This window comes from Macrobrachium nipponense, chromosome 15, assembly GCF_015104395.2.
Source record: "Macrobrachium nipponense isolate FS-2020 chromosome 15, ASM1510439v2, whole genome shotgun sequence".
NCBI classification, from domain to species: Eukaryota; Metazoa; Arthropoda; class Malacostraca; order Decapoda; family Palaemonidae; genus Macrobrachium; species Macrobrachium nipponense.
In genome coordinates this window covers 73,894,502-73,919,612 of record NC_087208.1, presented here as the reverse complement: position 1 = coordinate 73,919,612, position 25,111 = coordinate 73,894,502, and the positions used below count along the sequence as shown (strand labels likewise).

General features: G+C 46.7%; 1 protein-coding gene across 1 annotated transcript in view; it reads right to left on the bottom strand.

Moving 5' to 3' along the window:
• The window catches only part of LOC135226718 (cell division control protein 45 homolog), a 295,413-nt gene that overhangs the window by 253,547 nt on the left and 16,755 nt on the right, over positions 1–25,111 (bottom strand). Inside the window, 3 exon segments of the mRNA XM_064266425.1 lie at positions 1,648–1,719; positions 5,683–5,820; positions 23,906–24,058. Of these exon segments, the coding sequence (XP_064122495.1) occupies positions 1,648–1,719; positions 5,683–5,820; positions 23,906–24,058 (363 nt within the window).

Below are 25,111 nucleotides of genomic sequence, written 5' to 3'. Positions count from 1 at the left end.
GAAAAAAACTTTTTCCTTACGTCCGCGCGGTAACTCTTCCGAAAAAATCATAAATTTTTTCGCCTAATTGTCATAATGTTTGCACCATTTTAAATTTGCCGTTACATAAAGTTTTATATATGGAAATGTGTGCAATTTCATGTAGAATACAACAATAAACAGCATTTGGTTGTAGCTTTTATCAGTTTTGAAGTACGTATTTTCATATAAATAACGATAAGTGCCAAAATTTCAACCTTCGGTCAACTTTGACTCGACCGAAATGGTCGAAAACCGCAATTGTTAGCTAAAACTCTTACATTCTAGTAATACTCAATCATTTACCTTTATTTTGCAACAAATTGGAAGTCTCCAGCACAATATTTTGATTTATGGTGAATTGTAGAAAAAAACTTTTTTCTACGTCCGTGCGGTAACTGCTGAAAAATCAAAATTTTTTGTCCCATTGTCGCAATGTTTGCACCATTTTAAATTAGCCGTTACATAAAGTTTATATGAAAATGTGCGCAATTTCCTGTAGAATACAACAATAAACAACCCATGGTTGTAGCTTTTATTAGTTTTGAAATATTTTCATATAAATAACGATAAGTGCCAAAATTTCAACCTTTGGTCAACTTTGACTCGACCAAAATGGAAAAAAAACGCAATTGTAAGCTAAAACTATTACATTCTAGTAATATTCAATCATTTACCTTTATTTTGCAACAAATTGGAAGTCTCCAGCACAATATTTTGATTTATGGTGAATTGTAAAAAAAAAAACCTTTTCCTTATGTCCGCGCGGTAACTCTTCCGAAAAAATCATAAATTTTTTCGTCCGATTGTCGTAATGTTTGCACCATTTTAAATTAGCCGTTACATAAAGTTCTATATATGAAAATGTGCACAATTTCATGTAGAATACAACAAAAAACAATCCTTGGTTGTAGCTTTTATCAGTTTTGAAATATTTTCATATAAATAACGATAAATAAAAAAAATTCGACCTTTGGTCAACTTTAACTTGACTGAAATGGTCAAAAACTGCAATTGAAAGCTACAACACTTACAGTCTAGTAATATTCAAGCAATTACCTTTATTTTGCAACAAATTGGAAGTCTCTAGCACAATATTTCAATTTATGGTGAATTTTTGAAAACAGCTTTTTTTTTTACATCTGCGCATTACGAATTCATGCATCATATTGTGATAATATTTTCTGTGTTGCTTTGATTGTTTTACAATTTGTTATATACCAAAATCATCGCAATTTAGTGTACAATACAACAACAAAAAATAATTAACTCGTTAGCGTTAACCGTTTTGCTCACAGCGCGATTTGCATACAATTATGTATGAAATTTTTTTTTTGCGCTGTCATATATTCCAATATTTATATATGATAATGATATTTTTTTCATTTCTGATGGTTGCATACTAAACTTCAGGCAATGACAAAAAAAGGACCCAAAAATGAACTCTTAATCTTGAAAATTAAGCGTGCTGTGATTTAAAAAAAAAAACTTTTTTTCTGCTTCGGCGCTCCCTCGTGAACGCCGCCGGCATACGGGAGACACTTTCGGAAATACCGGCTCGGCGTTTAAGGGTTAATAATGTTGATTTGACAACTATGACAAAAATTCTCAAGATGATCAGAAACTTACCTCGTCTTCTCGGAAAACATCACCGAATGCAGGCACCTGTTCATCATCTCCTAACTTGGAAAGGATTCGAACCTGTTTGTTAAAAGTCAGATCCTGAGTAAATTCCAAATCTAAAGCGAGATATTCATAGATCATACATATGTAATGAGCAACAGAAAAGTCAAGTACTGTACACAAATATTAACAAATTTATATGATTAAGCCACTTGGTAGCACACTTCTCCCAGTATGTATGTAAATGCAAACACTTGCTTGTGGCATAAAAATTCATGAGTTTATACAAATCAATCCTAAAGGAAAAAAAAACAATGTAATATTATACAAGAAGTGAATGAACCTATAATATGGCTTCCTCAAATCTGAATATATTAGTATAATTATGTCCATAAAAATGACACATTTTTAAATCTATTTATTTTTTTCATAGCTAACAAACCTAAGGTCTAAACACGAGGATATTTTCCAAGCGCCAGCTGGTAACCGGTTAAAACAATCAAAGATTGTAAAGCAAGGTATCTGTGAGATCTGGCAACACCTGCATGTACGAGGTGAAAGCATGGTTAGCAACTGCGAATTGGACCTTGTGATGCTTTAGTCTTTCTCCAACCCAGGAGATAATAAAAGATAGATAGGGCCTGCTAGAGGTGGGCAGTACACATTAAGACCTCAGGTTTGTTAGCTATGAAAAATACAAATTGATTTAAAAATTTGTCATTTGTTCATGTGAAACAAAGAAACAAAACCTTCGGTCTTACAATAGGATAGATAAACTTATACTTGGAGGGAGGTACAAGTATCCTAACCCAGCTGGGAGTTAACCCACCTGACCTCCTCTTTAAAAGAACGAGTTCTAAAGGTGGACCAATGCCCGTGAGAAGATAGATAAACTGATATCTAACAACTCAGCCATCTGGGTTGCAATACAATGATATATGAGCAGATTCATTGCATCCAGGGAACTGAAGAAAATTCTGACTGTTCAAATAACAAACCATATACTCACAGGGATTTGTTATGTGCTCTAGCTTGCACAAACTCAGTGACAGAGCCATCAAGAGACGACTAAGCCTGCTTGACTGCCTCACGTATCCAAAAGAAATAGTGTTCCTGGAAACTTCTTTCTTGGACCAACCAGTGCCAACAAAAAGCCCACGACACCCAAGTCTGAGATGTCGAGTCCTTTTAAGATAGCAACGTAGGGCTCTGACAGGACAATAACAAGTAGTGTCTTTGTGGGTACTTGTCCACAAAAGTCATTTAAAGATGAATGGCAAAAAAAGGTGACAAATGCTGTCGTCCATGCACCGAGGGATTCTGGGTCTTGGTCACGAATTCTGGGGCAAACTTGAAGGTTACAGACCCCCCAACCCCTGGTACGTTTCACATCATAACTTCGGCTAAGAAGCTCCCCCACTCTCTTCAAAGAAGCCAAGGCCAAAAGGAACTGTCTTGAGCGTCAAATTTCTGTCTGATGATCGGTGCAAGGGCTCGAAAGGAGCTCTGGTGAAACTTCTCAGGACAACGAAACATCCCAAGCTGGAGGCTTGAGTTCCCTTGGAGAACAGGCCTGCTTGAAACCCCTGAACAACAAGATTTCCCAGGATGAAGAGATGTCAATGCCTCTCAGACGTAGCACCAAACTCAACGCCGCTCTGTAGCCCTTGATAGCAGAAACTGAAAGGCCTTTCTCATACCTGACGAAGACCAAGAAATCTGCTATACAATGAATAGAGGTTTTGAGTGGAGATAAACCTAGTCGACGACACCAACCGCAGTAAATTGCCCATTTCCCCTGGTAAACTGCTGAAGAGGACTTCCTGAGATAACTGGATATGTCTCGCTGTTTCCTGAGCAAAACCTCTCACTCAGAGGAGATACTTGATAGTCTCCATATGTGAAGAGACAAGGATTCTACTGACTGGTGAAACCCTTCAACGTGAGCCTGGCATAGAAGCTACTGCCACGGGGGAATCTCTCTTGGAACCTCTGACAGAAGGAACAGAAGGTCCGGAAATCATTCTGCTTGCAGCCACAGAAGAGCAACCAAAGTCATCCTGAGATTTCGAGAACTCATTACTCTGTTCAGAACTTGACGGATCAGGCAAAACGTACACCTTGAGGTTGTCCGAAGGGTCCTCTCTACCAGAGCTAGAGCATTTGGGACCACCTGACAGTACACTTCCAGTTTTCTGTTGAAGTGAGTTGATAAAGAGGTCTAACATAGGCCTCCCCCAAACCTGAAAAAGCCTGTCTGCCACAATTTGATGCAGAGACCACTCTGTGCCAAGATTTTGGTTCCGACAACTCAGCCTAGTGGCGACCACATTCTTCTTGCCTGAAATGTATCTGGCCAAGAGCTCCAATGAGTTGTCGATTGCCCACTGGTGTACTCGACTGTCAATAAATGGAGTGACGAGACACCCATTCCTGAGAGCCGACAAAGACTCAGAGTTCACTGAGCTTGTCACCTTGGATAAAGCTGCGTCTCTTCTGGCTAGAAGGAGGTTGGACCACAAGTTTGCACTTAGATGGGCCAGGTAAGAAAATGACTTACCACCGGACTGCAATACTAGTCTAACGAAAGAAGACACTCGCTAATCCTTCTGCAGACCTATCTGAAGCAATTTTGGCTATCACGGTGAACCAAAAGTCAAGCCATGAGACCGTCTGGAAGATGGAAGCCGCCATAGTCTTTATAGCTAAGGCCTCTTGTGACGACAAGGAAGGACCTTCCGACCTAACTTGGTCTAAGGTTAAACCAGGTTTGAGTTGGATCACGTACAGGTTAAGGTGACGAGACATGAAATGAGCCACATTAGTCGAATAGCACTTCCTATGCTGTGTGAGAGGAGGAAGAAGAAACATGGACGACCCCTTTGAACGTAGAGAGCCATCTCGGTCTGACACCAAAGCGTTCACACATTGCAAGGATGGGACTCAGAATGTAGCCCGACAGGGGAAGTTCAAAAGAATCTTAGGATCCTGACTGGCACGCAGTAAGGCTTCAATGCATGTAGGAGTGATAGAAGACTGAGCTTGCGTCCTACACATGCAACACTGATGAAGCTTTGCTAGGGAGCTAAAATCAGTGCCTTGTCATCCTTACTTCGACGAACTAGAACTGAAGCAGACGAAGAAGTACCTCCAAAAACAATGTCAGCACGTACGGTGACAAGCCTGAAATATGTCCGCATATGGAAGATGAAGACTCGACACTCATACTGTCACAAGCACGTCCATGAGGAGAGACGAAGCCGTGAAGAGAAGATGTTGATGCATTACTAGCACGCACTGGAGAGACACTACCATGTAACAAAGACGAGGATGTCTCCCTTCCGCAAACTCCACTACCAATCCCACAAACACAAACCTGCGATGAGGAAGCACGACCATATGGGGCAGCTGGAGGGGCACTCCTCTCACTTGCACGAACACGGACGTGCATACGGAAAACTCCGAAGACCTGGGTACATATGTTGACGAGGCTGTGAAGACTTGGAGGAAGCCATAATAACAAATACACACACCACACACACTGAAAGACAGAACACGGACACAAATAACCGGCTTGAAAGGAGAGCAAAGCGTAAGCGTTCTACTCCCCAAGGCGGTTAAGGAAAGACTAAAGCGTCACGAGGTCCAATGCGCGGTCTGTGACCAGCTTTCACCTCGTAAGCCCAGGCATTGCCAGATGTCACAGATTCCTTGCTTAACAATCTTTGATTGTTTTAAAAGGTTACCAGCTAGCACTTGGAAAATATCCTATTGTTAAGACCGAAGGTTTGTTCCGAGTATGAACAACTATCAATGTCATAAGATGGAATAGGTTAATGAATAATGAGAAAATGAACAAGTACGAAGTATAAACTCACCACCTACTAATCAAACAAACATCTTAAAACTCTGAACATAGCAGTTAACATGAAACTGTAGTTATAAGAATAAGTGAATGGAACCACATCACTCTGTAAACCTTCCAAATTGTAAATTATTATATATTTTTCAAATAAATATACTGTATGTGACTTGTCTCACCTGCTCTCCACTGTAGATGTTGCATATATCAAGGGGGCGATGATTGTCCGCGATGAAAAAGATAATATCATCTGCAGGCTGTAAAAGGTCAACGATATCTATGCACCCACCACAGTTGATTAAAATGATGTGTTTGATCTGAAAAATGACATTTTATTATAATAAAATGATATTGTTATGATAAAATAAAGTTTGTTCATACTTACCTGGCAGATATATATATAGCTGTATTCTCCGAAGTCCGACAGAATTTCAAAACTTACGACACTCGCAGTGGGAGGCCAGGTGGTTAGTACCCATTCCCGCCGCTGGGAGGCGGGTATCAGGAACCATTCCCATTTTCTATTCAGATTTTCTAGTGCCACTGTCTCCTGAGGGGAGGTGGGTGGGCACTATCAATATATATATCTGCCAGGTAAGTATGAACAAACTTTATTGTATCATAACAATATCAGTTTGTTCATGAGACTTGACTGTCAGATATATATATAGCTGAATCCCACCATTGGAGGTGGGAAGAGACAGAATAGGATTTAGGAAACAAATTACATACATGTAGATGATTGACACCTTGGTTCCTTACCTGTTAGCATAGCTGACTTCGTGATTACTGTCACCCAAGTCTGCTTCTGCTTTACTAGAGTCTCCAGCAAGGTAGTGACCTGTATAGCTGGTGAGTTCTAGATGATCTGTCAATGGGGGCGTGACCACAATGCGACTAGTAGACCATATTGACCTTACTATGAGGGCAACGAAGCAAAAACCACCACCTGACCAAGCCTAAACATAAATTCAATATAGCATAACTTCGGACTACAAAGAATGGGAAGTCCGCCTCTGGCGGCTGACCAACAACCATAACAAACACAATAAAATTAAAAACTCTTCCTAACCATTTCTAAAGGATAGGATGAGTGCTATTTCCTGCCCCCAAAATTGTATCTGCGGATCCGTATGGCCCTAGCGAACAGCAGTTCTCATATGTTGTTTTCACATCCCTCAGGTAGTGTGAAGCGAACACAGAGTTGCTTCGCCAAAAGGTGGCGCCCAGGATGTCACTGAGTGCCATATTCCTCTGAAATGCCACGGAGGTTGCGATCGCCCTCACCTCGTGAGCATTCACTTTAAACAGTTTAAGATCACTGTCCTGACAGGAAGAACGCCAGAGCATTCTTTGACATAGGCAAGTCTGGCTTCTTACAGAACACCACAAATTGTCTGAAGGACCTCAACATTCCTTCGTCTTAAGCAAATAAAATTTGAGAGCCCTGACAGGGCACAGGACTCTCTCTGGCTCTTGTCCAACAATTTCAGCCATACCCTTGATCTCAAAGCTCCTGGGCCAAAGGTTAGACGGGTTTTCATTCTTGGCTAAAAACGTCGGGCTTAAGGAACAAACGGCATTATGCCCTTTAAAGCCTATATGGTTGCTGATGTCTTGAATTTCGCTAACTCTCTTTGCCGTCGCCAGAGCAGTTAGGAAAACAGCCTTTCTGGTCACATCCCTCAAAGTTGCAGAATGGAGAGGTTCGAACGGACTGGACGTCAGGAACTTCAAGAGCACGTCCAAGTTCCAAGAAGGCAGCTTAGGCTGAGCCACCTTAGTGGTTTCAAAAGACCTTAAGAGATTGTGAAGGTCCTTGTTGTTAGCTAGGTCCAGACCTCTGTGTCTAAAGACCGCTGACAACATCCTCCTATATCCTTTTATTGTTGGGACTGCCAGCTTTTCTTCTTTCCTTATAAAGGAGGAAGTCGGCTATCTGATTCATAGAGGTCGTGGTTGAGGAAATGCCCTTCTTCCTACACCAACTCCTGAAAGCGGCCCACTTCGATTGGTACACCGCAAGAGAGGAAGCTCTCCTTGCATTGGCAATAGCTCTTGCCACTGGTCTTGAAAAACCTCTCGCTCTGGCCAACTTTTCGATAGTCTGAACGCAGTCAGACTCAGAGCGGGGAGGTTTTTGTGGTACCTCTCGAAGTGGGGCTGTCTGAGTAGATCGACTCTCAAAGGTAGCGTCCTCGGGAAGTCTATTAAGAAGGTCATTGACCTCTGTGAACAATTCCTTCGCAGGCCAAAGCGGGGCGATCAACGTCATCCTCGTCCCTTCCGATGCTGCAAACTTCCTGATGACCTCTCCCAAGATCTTGAACGGGGTAAAGGCATACACGTCCATCCCTGTCCAATCCCAGAGAAGGGCATCTACCGCTACTGCTCCTGGATCGAGTACAGGGGAGCAGTATAGAGGAAGTCTCTTCGTCCTCGATGTTGCGAACAGATCTACCAGAGGACGTCCCCATAACTTCCACAGTTCCTGGCATACCTCTTGGTGAAGGGTCCATTTAGTCGGAAGCAGTTGCTCTAGCCGACTGAGTAGATCAGCACTGACTTTCTCGACTCCTGCCACGAACCTCGTAAGGATCGTTACTCCCGTGCTTGGGCCCACAACAGGATCTCTCTTGCTAGGCCGAACAGGGACCGAGAGTGTGTTCCTCCATGTTTCTTGAGGTAGGCCAGAGCTGTGGTATTGTCCGAGTTGATCTGGACTACTCGGCCTGACACTTGTTCCTCGAAGAACTGGAGAGCCAAATGAATTGCCCCCAATTCTTTGAGATTTATGTGCCAGGACACCTGTTCCCCTCTCCAGGTGCCTGACACTTCTTCCCCCGCTAGTGTTGCTCCCCATCCTGACGTGGACGCGTCGGAAAACAACACTAGGTAGGGGCTCTGAAGCTTGAGAGAAAAACCCTCTGCCAGCTTTGCAGGGTCGAGCCACCACCTTTAGTGAACCTTTACTGGTTTTTGAGATCCTCAATATCACATCTAGATCCTCCTTGTTTTCCCAGTTCTCCGCAAGGAAAAACTGGAGAGGTCTGAGATGCAGTCTCCCCGGGAAACAAACTTCTCCAGCGAGGAAATGTCCCCAGCAGCAGACTCATCCATTCCCTCACCGAGCATGTTTCCTTCCCCAGGAAGGCTGAAACTTTGTCTAAGCATTGCTGCTGTCGTTCCTGGGACGGAAAAGCTTGAAAGCCACTGAATCCATCTGAATCCCCAGATACACAATGGACTGCGTTGGGATCAGATGGGACTTTTCGAAGTTCACCAGAAGTCCCAACGACTTTGCCAATTCTAGCGTCGTATGAAGGTCCTCCAGACACCTCGACTCCGACGGGGCTCGAATGAGCCAATCGTCTAAGTACAGAGAGATTCATATACTTGAAAGATGAAGCCATCTCGCCACATTCCTCATTTGAATCGTGAAAACCATCAGGGCTGTGCTTAGCCCGAAGCAAAGAGCCCTGAACTGAAAAACTTGCCCCCTCAGGACAAACCTCAGGTACTTCATTGACTGAGGATGGATGGGGACATGAAAATAGGCGTCCTGAAGGTCTTAAGGCTCCTAGAACCGACTGAGGCGTCTCATCTTGAATTTTTGTTTTTCTACAAAAAGGTTCAGCCTGCTGACGTCTAGGATTGGTCTCCAACCTCCTGACTGTTTCGGCACCAGGAACAACCTGTTGTAGAAACCTGGGGATTCCAGGTCTAGGACCTGTTCCACAGCCCTCTTTTCGAGCATTTGCTCGAGCAGATCGAAAAGAATCTGCTGCTTCTCTCGATGGTAAGAGGGTGACAGATCCCTGGGTGTAGTGCACAGAGGGGGAAGTTTGAGGAATGGTATCTTGTATCCCTTCTCGATGACTTCAAGGGACCAGCTGTCCGTCCCTCTCGCTCTCCAGGCTTTTGCAAAGGAAAGAAGCCTGGCTCCGACTGGTGTCTGAAGGACTGACGCATCATTTCTTACCCCTGAGCTTGGAAGGGGGGCTCTGCCTCTGGGAAGACCTCTTCCTCGAGGAGACGATCTCGAGGAAGCTCCTCCGCGAAAGGGCTTCTGCTACCTGGAAGCCTGCCCAAGCGTAGTAGCTGCAGGGACTGCTGGACGTCTGGAAGACTGGGCCAGGAGGTCTTGAGTAACCTTCTCCTGCAGGCTGACGGCTAGATCCTTGATCATAGACTGGGGGAAAAGATGGCTCGAAAGAGGGGCGAACAGCAACTCTGCCCTCTGTGAGGGAGAAACAGACTTTGCAGTGAAGTTACAATACAAAGCTCTCTTCTTCAAGAGCCCTGTACAAAACCATCCCTGACAGCCTTGTCCATGCACGCCAAAACGCTGGACAGCTCCCCCAGACTAATCGAGTCCGGACTCCACGACTGCAAATCCAGGACTCCCAAACACCAGTCCAGAAAGTTGAATACTTCCATTGTCCGAAACAGTCCTTTCAGATGATGGTCTAATTCAGAAGGAGTCCACGACACCTTCGCCGAGGAAAGGAGAGACCTCCTTGGAGCGTCTACTAGGCTGGCAAAGTCTCCCTGGGAAGAGGAAGGAACTCTCAACCCAATGTCCTCTCCCATTTTGTACCAAATCCCTGCTTTACCACTCAGTCTCGACGGAGGAAGGGCAAAAGAAGTCTTGCCTTGGGCCTTCCTCAAATCCATCCAGTCGTGGACCTTCTTGAAGGCTCTCTTCGTAGAAAGAGAAGTCTTCATTATCACAAATCCCGGCGTTCTACTCACTTTCGGTGAAGCTAACTGCGAAGGAGGAGAGCGAGGGGCCGAGGGTTGGAACTTGTCTCCAAACAATTCTCTAAGAAGGCGGGCCAAGACCTGGTAGTCTGAGGATGAAGACGACGTAGAAGGCTGCTCTTCATCTGCGGCCTCCGACGAACTTCCTAACTCTCCCTCTTCCACGGGAGCAACAGACGAATCCACAAAAGAACTAAGAGGTCTAAGACCTTTAGGCCCAACTCTCAAGAGGGACCTCCGCTGCGAAGAACTTGTCGCACAAGGCTGAACGACTTTTACAACAGCCTCTGAAGCGTCTGGAAGATCTGTGAAGGAGGCGCCCTGACGAGCATCCCTACGAGCATCCTGATGGGCGTCCTGACGAGCGTCCTGAAGAGTAGCAGCAGCCTGAGAAACGTCAAGGCGAGCAGCCTGAGGAGCGTCATGCCTAGCAGCATGCAGAGCGTCATGAAGGGAGCAAGAGGCAAGACGATCCCTGCTATGATGAGCCTTACGGTCTTCCTCCCTCTCGACAGAAGAGAGTCTGGGGAGACGCTCATTGCACCCTCTAGACAAGCGCTGGGGTGCCAAATGAAATCTAGAGGGGGACAAAGCAGGCGAAGGAGACGAACGAGGAGAAGGAGAGGGGGACTGCTTGGACCTCTTGATAGGCAGCCTCGAGTCCTTCCTGCGTCGACGCGGCTCTGCCTCTCTCTCAGCAATAAACGAAGGAGAAGACTCCTTCTCAGGGGAAGGGCTGATCCTGTGGGAAGACGAGGGGCGAGGAGACGCCTTCTCCTTCTCACAGGAAAAGCTAAAGCTCTCTCCCTGGAGCGACTGGGGCGCTCAACAGCGTCATCCTCTGATGACGTCCTAGTCCTCTTCTGCATTGGGAAAGCGTCAAAACTCTCCTGAGACGACCGAAAAGCATCTGGAGAAAAGGGACATGAAGCGTCCTCCTCTCTGAAGCTTCTCCTTCAAAAGGGCGAGAGTCCTTCCGAGAACTCCACCCCTTGCGCGGGGAAGACGCTTCGGAGGACGAGAAGCAATCCTTAAGGATTCGTGCACGAGCACGATCCTTGGCAACCTGGGAAGCAAGCGTCAACAGGAATCTGCCGAAGGGACGCAGATCGGCGGGGAGCCCCCGTAACCCTCTTTTGGCTTTCGACTTGCCCACTCCCTAAGTCTTGGGAGTTCGACAGAGGTCCAGGCCTAGAGGCATTATAGGGCCGATCTGATGCCCCCTCCACAACACTAGGGGTACTATCACTGCACTTCACCACACCACTTTGTAAAGCGAGCACTTTGGATTCCAGGTTACGGATGGACTCCATAATCACAGACAGGGCATTACCCTCCGCAGACACAATCTCAGGGCCCGAAGGCAACACCACAGGGTTAGGGGTAGCAAAGTCTACAGGAGGGTTAGCAGGGGAAAAATTACTACCCTGATGTCTACTGCCTGACACGCTCCTGGAGGAAGACCTCCTGATCCTGTCACGCTCTAACTTGCGCACATAGGAATCATACGTCTTCCAGCCTCAATCAGACAAACTCTCACATTCCTTACATCAATCATTTACCAAACACACATGTCCCATACAGCTCGTGCATACAGTGTGGGGATCTACCGAAGCCTTCGGTAGCCTCACCTTACACTTTTCCACACAACATACCCTGAAACTAGCAGAACTAGAACCAGACATCTTATTCAAGAAAAATCAAAGCCAAATTCAAAACAGTCCACAATAGCGTGTGCCTAGCCACAAAACCAAAGTAAAAAACCAAAAGACAATCAGAATACTTAAGTGGCAACAAAGTTTACAAAATCCAATGACGGAGGTACTGAAAACAGGTGTTGACAGTACCGGCGACAGAGAAAATCTGAATAGAAAATGGGAATGGTTCCTGATACCCGCCTCCCAGCGGCAGGAATGGGTACTAACCACCTGGCCTCCCACTGCGCGTGTCGTAAGTTTTAAAATTCTGTCGGACTTCGGAGAATACAGCTATATATATATCTGACAGGTAAGTCTCATGAACAAAATATAAATGAAAAAGAGTACTGCACTTACAATTTTCACTTTCACCCAAAAATGACAATTTGTCGAAAATTGCATTTTTCCTAACTATACAAACCTGAGGTCCTTTAAAACAATAGGAAAAAAAAAAAGTAGCTAGCGGCAGCTGGAACGGTCGTAAGCTTCGAACAAGTGGAGAACGGTAGTTAACTGCTTGTCCGATCGGGAGGTAAACAAATTACTTTTGCTTTTGGCCCATGCAAAATACGCAGAGTGAGGGGTGGCATGAGGAGGGACTATATGTAAAGGAACTCAGGTTTGTATAGTTAGGAAAAATGCAATTTTCGACAAATTGTCATTTGTTCCGATACATAATACAAACCATCGGTCCTTTAACAATACGAAGACTCACTTCTTGGTGGGAGGAATCTGAGTCTTTTGATGAACAGACTGGTGTTCGTCCATCCCTGGAATGCCTCCCTGGTCGTAAGAGCGAGGGAGGGATCCAAGCCTCTGTCCGATTGATCGGGGTGTGTGCAACGCAGGATCAATGGTCAGACCTCTGGGGCGAGTACTAAGAGAGAGGCAAGCGTATCTCTTCGTATCAGCATTTGTAAGAACTTGTTCCTGTACAGGAGCAAATATAAAGTCATGGGTTTGTCTCATGTAGGCATCCACTTCCCCCCCCTTGTAGGAGGAAGTGGTGGATATATGCTCCTATCCCTAATGAAAGGGATAGGTTGGAGCTCGGTCGAGTAGCTTACCTGCATCAGACTCCTTTCCAGCATGGTGACGACCGTGTCCCTCTGCCCACAGGTAGAGGTAGAGAAAGATGGTGAAGAGAAGCCAGTCACACTCTCATTCGCACATTCATTCTCCCAGTCACACCAGGAATCGATGCTGTTCTGCCTGCTCGGGTGCTGGGTAAGCTTACACAACGTGTTGAGCAGCCACCACAGGTCACAAGGAAAAAGTATCCAAGGACTTGTGGGCAACTATCCCGAAGGTAGAAGGACGTGAAGGTGGTCTGGTTGGCCCAGACACCTGCCTTCAGGACCTGCGCCACGGAGAAGTTCTTACGGAACACTAAGGAGGGTCCAATACCTCTGACTTCGTGGGCTCTGGGACGGAGCATACGGATGTCATCACTACCATCAGCCTCGTACGCTCTCCTGATCACCTCACGCAGCCAGAAAGAAAGCGTGTTCTTGGATACTTCTTTCTTGGTATCCCCAGTGCTAACGAAGAGGCGTCGGGACACTCAGGCCTGAGGTGAGGGTCCGAGTTCTCTTCAGATAGCGCCGTAGTGCCCTCACAGGACAAAGCAGCATCTCATCCACATCGTTATCGGTGAAGTCCATTAGGGAGGGATTGTGAAAGACTCGAACCTGTCGTCAGGGATCGACGGATTCTGAGTCTTAGCTACGAAGTTCGGGACGAAATCGAGCGTCACAGATCCCCAGCCCCTGGTGTGTTTAACATCAAAAGACAGACCATGAAGTTCCCCTACTCTCTTCGCCGATGCCAGGTCCAGCAAGAAGAGGTCTTGAGGATCAGATCCCTGTCTGACGACTCTCGGAGTGGCTCAAAGGGTCTTCGAGTCAAACTCCTAAGGACAAGAGTCACGTCCCACAGCAGGGGGCCTGAGTTCCCTGGGTGGGCAAGACCTTTCGAAGCTCCTCATAAGCAGGAAATCTCGAACGAATTCGAGATATCCAGTCCCCTCATTTTAGGACAGGGCAGCTCTGTATCCCTTGACTGTGGGTACTGAGGGAGCTTGCTCGTCGGCGAAGAAACACGAGGAAATCCGCTACCTGCTGAAGAGTGGCTCTGAGAGGAGATAGACCCCGTCTACGACATCAACCACAGAAGACGGCCCACTTCCCCTGGTACAGTATGCAGCAAAACTCGTGTGACTTTTTTATTTTTGTACTGGACAAGCGTTGTTCTCAAGTTGCCACTTAGTATTAAATCTCATATTTTATAAACGTGTATGTATGAGGAAAAGTTGGTCACTTGTTATATAGAATCCTATCATTGAAATATATTGGAACCTGCAAACCAAAAATATTTCACGCTACAATATTTCTGAACGAAAACTAAATACGTTACTGTAGCATGAAAACCTCAGCTCACCGTGACTTCCATGAGTCGTGGAATCGTCAGTCTGGACACTGTGAAAGAGGACATCGCGATGGAGTGCAAGAGAAAAGTTGAGCAGAGCATAGTTTAATGATAAAAACTGATGCATTTGGGATATGAATTCGAAGTTATTACTTTTCGCTTTTGTAGTTTTGTGTATAAAGTAAATGTTAGTCAGTATCGTGATTTCGATACTTGCAATAAATTATGGCTTAGGCTTAGGTTATAGCCAGTGCTACATAAGTCTAGTCTCCCGAGGGGTTTCTTCAGTTTGAAGAAAAGTAAATAATAAATAAATGAATAAATAAGCGAGGTGAAGAGTAATCTTCGCTATTAGAAATACAATTAATTTATATTATTTTACTTTTACTTTAGGAATGGAAGACAGTAATCAGGTCGGATATTATCAGCTACAACTGTCGAGTGCAGATTCTACAGAATGACAACTGCAACGTATTATAAACAATAATGTCTAGGCCAATACTATTGACTTTATAACATACTAGGCTATATTCCAGACAACAACAAGTTGCATCAAATCTTTGTAACTTATGAAGGGTATCTATAAGACCATAAAGCAGGATTTGTGAAATTCTTCCACAGTCTTGGTGTGGTATACTTACGTCATTATTTTCTTCATAGGCCTGTAGGCTTAATAAAAATGATATAATCGAGAAGCGCGAAGTGCACTTGGCTTAGGGTAAGACAAGCTAAGCCATTGGCCGGCCACTATGCACCCTTCACCAGTTGGGTCTAATGAAATCTTATGTAGATCTCAAGAAATGTAACTTAGTAAATAATAAACCAAGTAGCAAATAATGAATATGATGATAATAAAAACGGTATAGGTTAAGTAAATGGTATACCATTATAATTATTTTTTTTAAAATACGTATAATTCTATGAAATACATAGGTCCCTATGAAAAATAAAATACAAATTCCAGCAAAACAGAGTAAACACAACTTCGTCTTTTAAAACACGTCATACATATATAGCTACACATAAATACATACAGGGAGAGAGAGAGAGAGAGAGAGAGAGGGTTGATTAATATTTAGTATGTGAGCCTAGGTTGTCTATTACCGAATTAAGCCGTCTAGGAATACTATCAACCAACCAGTCTACTGCAAATATTTTCCCCACGCAAAGACTCCCACACTGACAAGCAATGGCTTATGATGGCTTGTTTACTGTTCAGAACGGAGCCATCCCATTCCTTTGTCATAATGGCCCACAAATTTTCAATGGGATTGAGATCCGGAGATTTTGCAGGCCTGTCGATCCGAATGACTTCTTGATGCTGTTGTAACCATTTTCTCACTGGCATGCTATTATGAACAGAGGAGTTGTCCATTACAAGAATATGGGCAATGGTTCCGGAATCAGTAGCATCCTAACAGATGGAATCAGCACCTCGTCAAGAATCTCAACATACTGCCTGCCATTTAATCGCTCATGGATTGGCACTAAAGCACCTGGTCCGCAAGAAGCCATCCAACCCCAAAGGCCTGCGGTTATCCTCCCACTTCGTCGATTTGGTTCGACATATTTATCCTCAAATCTGAAAAAAAAAATAGAGAGAAGGATTTATAGAAAATATAAATTTACAGATATTCGGAGAGAAACAATGACAGTGGGCTTACTTTTAAATATAAAAGAAACTATTTTAAATGCAGTTCTTCCTCTCATCAATAGATGTTATGGATGAAAAAAAAAAAAAGGATTGGCGATTTTATTAAGCCATACTTTCAGTAATATTGCTATATCACAGAACTTTTAACTTTTAAGACTTGAAGTGCAATGTTAAGAAAAACACTATAAGGTTATTCTATAAAACTATACACACACACACACACACACACACACACACACACACACACACACACACACATATATATATATATATATATATATATATATATATATATATATATATACATATATATATATATATATATATATATATATATCCACAAGTATGTATAGGCCTATTTGAATTTTCTTCTCCGAGAAACAGTTCTTTAATATCCATTTAACCAAAAATTATATAGACAAAATTATACCTTTTTCGCCTTCTTTCCTCTATTAGATGATAATATACAATTACAGACCATTTTTAAATATTAGAAACAGCTACGTCAGTTGTATTTTCTGCCAGACTTAGTTTTACAGTGAAATAATTGAAAGAAAGCTTTGGTTGTAGGCCTAATAGTACATATTATGCATTCGGAAAAGAGGAATAAGAAAAGTTGTCATAGCATAGTAACCTTAAACGTCTTTTAAGTCAGTGCAAGTGTATTCAAACATTCACGAGTCTCGGAGGAAAGCTAGCACGAACTTCCTCTGCAACTGGTTTCCCGCCAAGCAACACTTCGAAGTGGAGGCGGGATTTTATAGGTATTTAAACTGGTTCCTCAGTAATGACAATTCCCAACTCCCACCCTAGCTCAAATTGATTTATATCTTCTCTTGCATTATTTCTCCCTTATTACATCGTAACTTCCATTAAAGATATTTGTCAGTGTAAAAGGAATTATTATTCATTAAAGCTTTAGCATATATAGAGACTAGGCCTATAATACAAAGTATATCACACATAGGCTACCACGTAAAAATATATAAGGCAAAATAAGTAAATGTTCATTACCTGGTTTTTCCTGGACGCCAGCAGTGCAGTCTTCCCTGTTGGTCGTTGCAAAAGGTCTTCTCGTCACAAAATATAGCAGTTTCCCAAAACGATGGGTCCATATGCGTCTGTGTAAGTAGAGGCTTGAGCGCAGGTTTCCTACATAGAAGACCAGCTTCTCGAAACCGACGTCTTACAGTGTCAACTGATGTTTGTATACTTGTTTCTCGTTTCACTGAAAATGATGACGCAAACGGATGTTCAGTTATATAATTAATTAACACTTCGTCTTCTTCTGCGGTTGTGCAGTGGGGTCTCCCAGATCTAGGATGGCTTTTCAGTCCTTCTCCGTCGTTGTATCGTTTTAGCCATCTATACACAGTTGTCTTGTTGATATTAAGACGATTAGCTATATCTCTTTTTGAAAATCTGGCAAGATGCAGCTCAACTATAGCTCTCCTTGTTGGGGGTGACGCTTCCGGTGGCTGTCGGGCTGCTCCAACCATGTTTGCCAAATGACCACAGTTGACGTCATGTTAGACCACGCCCACAACTACATCTCCGATACGTTCTTTACATTAAATAGACTACTATGATGGCTAAAAAGTAAAATTCGTTAAGTATTTACGTATTTTCATATTTACCATAATTAAAAATAAAGGTGTTAATGTTTATCTAATGATCTAGCTGATATTTTGAAAAAAAAAAAAAAAATATAGCATTATACTATAAAACCATGCTAAGTGAACTGTATCTTTTTTTGAGCGAAGTTTCTAAATGTTTCGCCCTTGCAATTTAGCGTCATTAGAAATGTGAAGAAGGTAAGAGTTGCCAGTTAGTCACTTTTTGAACGAAAATCACTGAAATCAGGTCACTCGAGTTTTGCTGCATACTGTACACAGCAGCAGAGGACTGTCGGACGTGTCCAGCCATCTCTGTTGCTGCGCTACGAGAAAAGCCTCTCGTTCGCAAGAGGCTGGTGGATAACAGCCAGCCGTGAAGTTGAAGGGACTGGACTGCTGGTGGTTACCGTTCTACGTGTGGCTGGGCTAAAGGTTGTGCCAATGGGGCGCTCTCTCGGTGCTTCCGCAAGAAGAGCCAGCAGGTCCGGATACCAAACGGCCTGAGGTCGTTTGGGAGCCACCAGGATCATCCTTAGATTCGGGTGGTCAGTGCTCGGCTGATCACTTTCCGAATCAGACAGAAGGGAGGAAAGGCGTAGACGAAGAGGTTGTCCCAGGGGTGTTGGAAGAGCGTCTCTGCAGCTGCCCATGGGTCCGGCACGGCTGAAAAGAAAACCTGAAGTTTTCTGTTGTGCCGGGTAGCGAACAGGTCTACGACCGGTCGCCCCCACACCGGTTGAGAGGCCGTTTCCGCCACATCTGAGTGTAGAGACCACTTGGTTCCTATCACCTGATCCCGACGGCTGAGCTTGTCCGCTACTACATTCCTCTTGCCTGGAATGTAGCGTGCTGACAGCTCTATTGAGTGAGCCGCGGCCCACTCGTGCACCTGCACGGTCAAAACTGGTGTAGCGGGAGAGACACTAGGTCCCCCTGCTTGTTGACGTATGCCACTACTGTGTTGTCGCACATCAACACCACCGAGTGTCCACCAAGCGGTCCTGGAATTCTTGGAGAGCGTAAAACGCCGCCTTGAGTTCCAGGACATTGATGTGAAGGTGCTTGTCGTGATGGTCCCCCACACACCTGCAGCCAGCAACTCCTCCAGGTGTGCTCCCCTTCCCTCAGTCGATGTGTCTGAGAACAGCAACATCTCCGGGGAGAGAGAGAGAGAGAGAGAGAGAGAGAGAGAGAGAGAGAGAGAGAGTGCGGATGGGCACTCCTCTTAAGAGGTTCCTGTCGTCGAGCCACCAGGCTAGGTCCTGCCTCACCTTCTCCGTGAGAAGCCACGGGGAAGTAAGGTGGATCCTTTTTGCCTGAGACCAACTCTCCCTTAGCCTCCACTGGAGAGACCGCAGGTGAAGACGCCCGTGAGGGACTAACTTCTCGAGTGACGACAGGTGGCCGATCACGACTTGCCATTGCTGAGCTGCCTGCTCCTGCCGAGACAGGAACCGGCCGGCTGCCTCCCTGAATTTGCTGATCCGCAAGTCTGCGGGAAAGACTTGCTCTACTACCGTGTCGATCAGCATACCCAGGTACTTCATCTTCTGCTTGGGTTCGAGATCGGACTTCTCGTAGTTTATCACAATCCCAGATCGCGACAAAACTTGAGGAGTCGATCTCTGTCCTGCAGCAACTGCGAGCGGGAGCTCGCCAGGAACCAGCCAATCGTCGAGATACCTCAAGAGACGTATCCCGTGCAAATGGGCCCAAGCAGACACCAGAGTGAACACTCGCGTGAACACCTGTGGGGCAGTTGACAGACCGAAGCAAAGTGCCCTGAATTGGTACACCGTCCCGTCGAAGATGAAGCGGAGGTACTTTCTGGAGGACTGATGGAGGTATTTGAAAATACGCGTCCTTCAGGTCCACTGAAAGCATGAAATCGTTCCCCCTGATAGAGTCAAGCACGGATCGTGGCCGACTCCATCGTGAACCGAGTCTTGCGAACGAAACGGTTCAGGGGAGAGAGGTCTATCACCGGACGCCAGCCCCCCGTTGTTGCCTTCTCCACCAGGAAAAGGCGGCTGTAAAAGCCCAGTGACTGATCCTCTACGATTTCCACAGCTCGTTTCGTCAGCATGGTCTTGATCTCCTGTCAAAGAGCGTTGTCCTTTGATGAACCCCGGACATAGGTTTCGCAGATGGACCGGGTTGGAGATGAGGGGTGGCCGAGATTCGAAGGGTAGTAGATATCCCTCCCGAAGGTACGTCTACTATCCAGGTTACTCGGCCCCGTAGCGCTGCCAAGTTGCCCAATGGCTCGCCAGGCACCCCCCGTAATTTCCGGCAGCAGGTGAGGGGGAACGCCGTCCCTAGCGTTTCCCACCTCGCTTCGAATTCTTCCACCACCTCCTCGGGGAAAGGAGGTCTGGGAGGAGGGCTGGTTACGGCCATACCGTTCGCAGAAGTCGAAAGCAAACAGGAGTCTTCACACGGGCTTAGACGGGGCAACCGTCTTAGCAGCCGAGGAAGCGCTAGCTAAACTCTTAGGCTTAGCCGCAGTAACTTGAGATTGCCCAGAAACCTTCGAGACTGCCTGGTGAACCAGGCGGTCACTGTCATCAGTGCGCCGCCTCTCCACCGCAGCGTCCACCATCTCCCCAGGAAAGAGAGCGGTGGAACTCCTAATAGGTCCGTTACGAAGACCGAGTGCCGCCTCACGCCCAGCCCCCTTGGTCACTCGGGTAAGGACTGCGTCCCTACGACGAAGAACCAAGTTGGCCCACAGGTTGGCCGTCTGATGGGCGAGGTAAGAGATGGCTCTACCTCCAGACTGGCACAGTCTCCTGAACGCCATGTCGTCTTCGAGATCAGAGCTCCCAGAGCCGGCCGCGACTTTGGATACTGTGAGGGACCACAGATCCAACCAAGAGACTGCCTGGAATGCTGCCATAGCGGTAGATTCCAGGGCGAGTGCCTCCTGCTGCAAGAACCAGAGGTTCTCCGACAGGAGCTGCTGCAGGGACACACCTGGAGTCAGCCTAGCTAACTCCGGGTTAACCTGTTTAGGCGGTATCGGATCTTCCGATGGCACGTAAAAACGCCTCTGACGCTGTAGAGGAGGTGGAAGCAGCTTGGAAGACCGACCGGACTTCAGCGAGTCCTCTCGCCCTGAGACGAGATTCTCCACTTGGTCCAGGACCGAGTAGGCAAGCTCCGATCGCGGCAAACCCACTGTCATCTTGGGTTCCCTCTTCGGGCCCCAAAATGACTCGAGCCGGGACGTGGGCTCAGAAGGTGGTAGCGGCGATCCTTCCCCAAGGTCATTATGCTGATGAATCAGCTTAATGACCTCAGCAAAGTTCCTCTGAATCTCGGGAGTAACCGCATCTTGAGGAGTAGGACCGTCCAGTCCCTCCAGCAAGAACAGATCCCGAGACACTCCTCCTTCAGAAGGAGGAACAGCGACAGACCCCTCACGGTCGCCTCCAGCTACTTGCGCGTACGTCCTGGCCGGTCCTAGAACCGTGCCTATTGCGTACGGCGTCGCAGCGGGATCACGAGAGGCGCACCCCTCGCGATCACTCCTGGATACCTCGCTCTTCCCGGCGTATCCCGAGGAGGTTGAAGGTACCGGAGAGGCTGACCTGACGCTCCCTCCTTGCTCGCTGGCAGGACCAGCGTGCTTGGAGGGCTGCGGCTGATCACCAACCCGCGGTGGTGATCGAGCTGCAGGCCTGGCCTTGCCGCTCACCTGAGGTGAGTGGCTCGGCTGAGAACGTCGACCCCGATCCCGAGCGTCAGACGAGCTGCTGCTGGTCGCCCTGTCCGCCCGGTCCCGATGGGAGCGGCGGTCGGGTGACCTGCTAGGCTCGCTGTCGCGGTGAGACCGGTGAGCGTCCTTTCGGCGCGTTGAGCCGCTGGTACCGACGGCCGGGGGGACCTCTTCCTCGCCTCAGCCCGTGGCCAGTCACGTCAGCCCGAGCTGCCGGCTGGTCGCTGCGAGAGCGTCCGCTGGCCTGGCGAGAGTCGTCTGCACGACTCTCGCCAGTCTTCTGCTCCGTGCCGGTTCTGACGGCGAGCGAACGAGAAGCCGAGCCGGGATTCCATGGTTTAGCAGCAAAAACCGCTAACACCAGGTGAGAAGTACCAGCCGAAGCTGGTACTCCTCTGGTCCCCGTCTTCTTCTTCTTAGCAGAAGGAGAGCGGGCCCTGTTCCCGAGGGAACAGGAGACCAGCAGAAGAGCCCCCCTAATCGCCGGAGCGAGACGGGCCCTTAGAAGGTCCCGAAGGAGCCTTCTTAGGGGGGGAGGAGGCAACCTTCTTCTTCTTCGGCTTGGTAGCCTTGGAAGTCGAAGGGGAAGAGGAGGCAGCAGACGACGAAGAGACGACGATGACACCTTCCTCTTCTTCGTCAGGCTTCGCAGGACAGACATCAGGTCTTCCCATCCAGGACGGAGCCGGGGCAGTTGCCGAAGCAAATAACAGGGCCCGACTGCACCTGTCCAGAAAGACCTGAGCCTGGAGCAGCACCACCACGAGCAGGAGCGACAGGAACAGGAGCAGATACAGCAGGAACAACAGGAGCGTCAGCGGCTGGAACAGCAGGAGCGGCATGAGCGGCTGGGCCAGCAATAGGTACGGCAGGTACGGCAGCAGCATCAGGAGAGCCAAGCGTCTTGTCGGCAGCTACCTGCATTCTTGGTACAGGAGGCAAGTCCGGGGGAGAGCTTTTAGGGCAGTGGAAGTCCGGGGTCGGCAGCACAAAGAACCCAGGTGGAGGTGGCACGCCCCCTCCTTGGCCCCACAGGCAACGAGAAGCATTTGGATTGCGGCTGTCGGTGTCACAGTCGTCAAATGAGGAGTGTAGACCAAGTGCGGAGGGACGGCGTACCCTGGAGTAGTAAGGGTGAAGTAGTAGTGGTCACCACACCATGAGTGACCACTGCCGACCCCGCCAACCGCTGGATTAGCCCCTGGATGCTCGGCACTCCCTAAAATCCCAGCGACTCCCACACCTGTCCCAGGTCGTCCTTCGCGGAAGGCACACATGCGGAAGCGCAAAACAGTCGGGTGAATTAGAGGGGTTCCCTCACGCTTGGGGGAAGACGAACCCCACCCAAAGCGGACGGAAGACCCCGAGTACAATTGAACATCCGGGTAGCGAGCGCCTCCTCCCACACTCGACGGATCAAGTGAGGAGAAGGACTCCGCTAACCCCCCCGCAGGGGAAGGCGCGAAACGTGGGGGCTGACCGGGGGGGGCAAGAAGGAAGACGAGGTATCCGTTACCAAAGGAGTTGCTGGAGAGCTTTCCGACGACTCCTTTGTAGGCCTACGTCTCTTCCTGCCCCCACCCGTACAGAACCTACTGCGCCTCGGACCAATTCACACATGTTACACAAAGTTCGGCTCGGGAGCATTCTCGCCCCCGACACCGTGTACACAATTCGTGTGAATCGACATCCACGAAGGAGCGCAAATCCGCCGCCACTTATGCCCCTCCAGCCCAGACACACTCTACGGGCGACTGGGGGGCGCGGCGGCGAAAGCTCCATCTCTTGATCCATGTTTAATCAATAATATGCAATAAACAAAAATGAAAGTACTGTACTTACTATTTCATTCACTACACAGACAAACCAGAAAGAGGGCTGATACAAAAACCAAAGCATACAACGATAGCGGGCAGAGCAATGACGAACACATCTTGTCACACCAAGGCCGAAAGCAAAAGTGATTTGTTTGCCTCCCAGCGCGCGCGACTGTCGGACAAGCAGTTAACTACCATTCTCCCCTTGTTCGAAGCTTACAACCGTTCCAGCTGCCGCTAGCTACTTCCTATTGTTAAAGGACCGATGGTTTGTATTAACGTATCGGAACAAATACACGGCTTGGCGCGAGCGCGCCTGCCCTCAGCACCGAGCACAAAGGACCTGGGGGACGATCTCAAGAAAACTCTCAATTTTCCACATTTACGCCCCTCAACCCCAGGCACAGTCATCGATCCTTGATTCATAATCATAAATAAACAAAGTGCATATGAAAAATGAATATGCGTACTTACAGTTTACTTTTACACACACAAATAGTAAGAGAAAACACAAATACCCTGAAAGCACACGATGATACCTTCCCTCAATTAGGCTCTTGTCATTCTTTTGAATGATATAGTAAATGTAAATTACAGTTTAATATATCAAGTAAAATCCCTGCTTTCATATATCTAGCAGAAGGTGGTTGATGCAATAAAATGTACAACAGAAAAAACTCAAAACAGAGCAACTATGCAGTCTTACCTGTTCTGCATGATTCTCATAAACATTTACTAGGTCCCTCCTCTTCTGTACAGGTACAACTGTGTACAATATGTGGTCTGTTCTGAAGAGTGACTGAAGAATTTTGCTGGCACAAATACCATCCACATCAAAATGAACCAGTACCAAAATTCGCTGAAAAAGAAAATATAAACCTGTACTTCTGAGCAAAACCAGATCCTAATCACCTGATACCTTCATATCAGTCATCAGAGCACTAGAACACAAAATTAACTTTAAAATGATATTGTTATGATACAATAAAGTTTGTTCATACTTACCTGGCAGATATATATAGACTGTATTTCTGAAGTCCGACAGAATTTTAAAAACTTCCGACACCACGCAGTGGTCGGCCAGGTGGTAGTACCCATTCCCGCCGCTGGGAGGCGGGTATCAGGAACCATTCCCATTTTCTATTCATAATTTTTATTTCCACTGTCCCCTGAGGGGAGGTGGGTGGGTACTTGATTATATATATCTGCCAGGTAAGTATGAACAAACTTTATTGTATCATAACAATATCATTTTGTTCATGAAACTTACCTGTCAGATATATATATAGCTGAATCCCACCTTTGGAGGTGGGAAGGGACAGAATAGAAGGATTTTGGGAAACAAATGCATGCAGATGATTTACATCTTGGTTCCACCTGTTAGCATAGCTGGCTTCGTGGTTACTGCCACGTAAGTCTGCTTGTGCTACTAGAGTTGCCAGCAAGGTAGAGACCTATATAGCTGGTGCACTCCAGATGATCTGTCAACAGGGGCGAGACCACGACGTGACTAGACCATATTGACCATACCATGAGGGCTAAGAAGTAAAATAAATATATATATATCTAAATATATATATCACCACCTGACCAACCTAGCCAAAGTTAAGTGTGTTAACTAAGGCTTAAGAGTTAAGAAGTCGCCGTTGTCGGCGACTCAACAACTAAATTAAGAGCTCTTCCTAACCATTTTCTACAGGATAGGATGAGTGGTACTTCTTGCCCCCAAGATTGTGTCTGCAGACACGTATGGCCCTAGCGAGCAGCAGATCTATATGCCATCTTCACATCTCGCAGGGAGTGTGAAGTGAACACAGAGTTGCTTCGCTAAAACATGGTACTCAGGATGTTGCTGAGTGCCATGCTCTGTTGAAATGCTTCCGAGGCCGCGCCCTCACCTCGTGAGCATTCA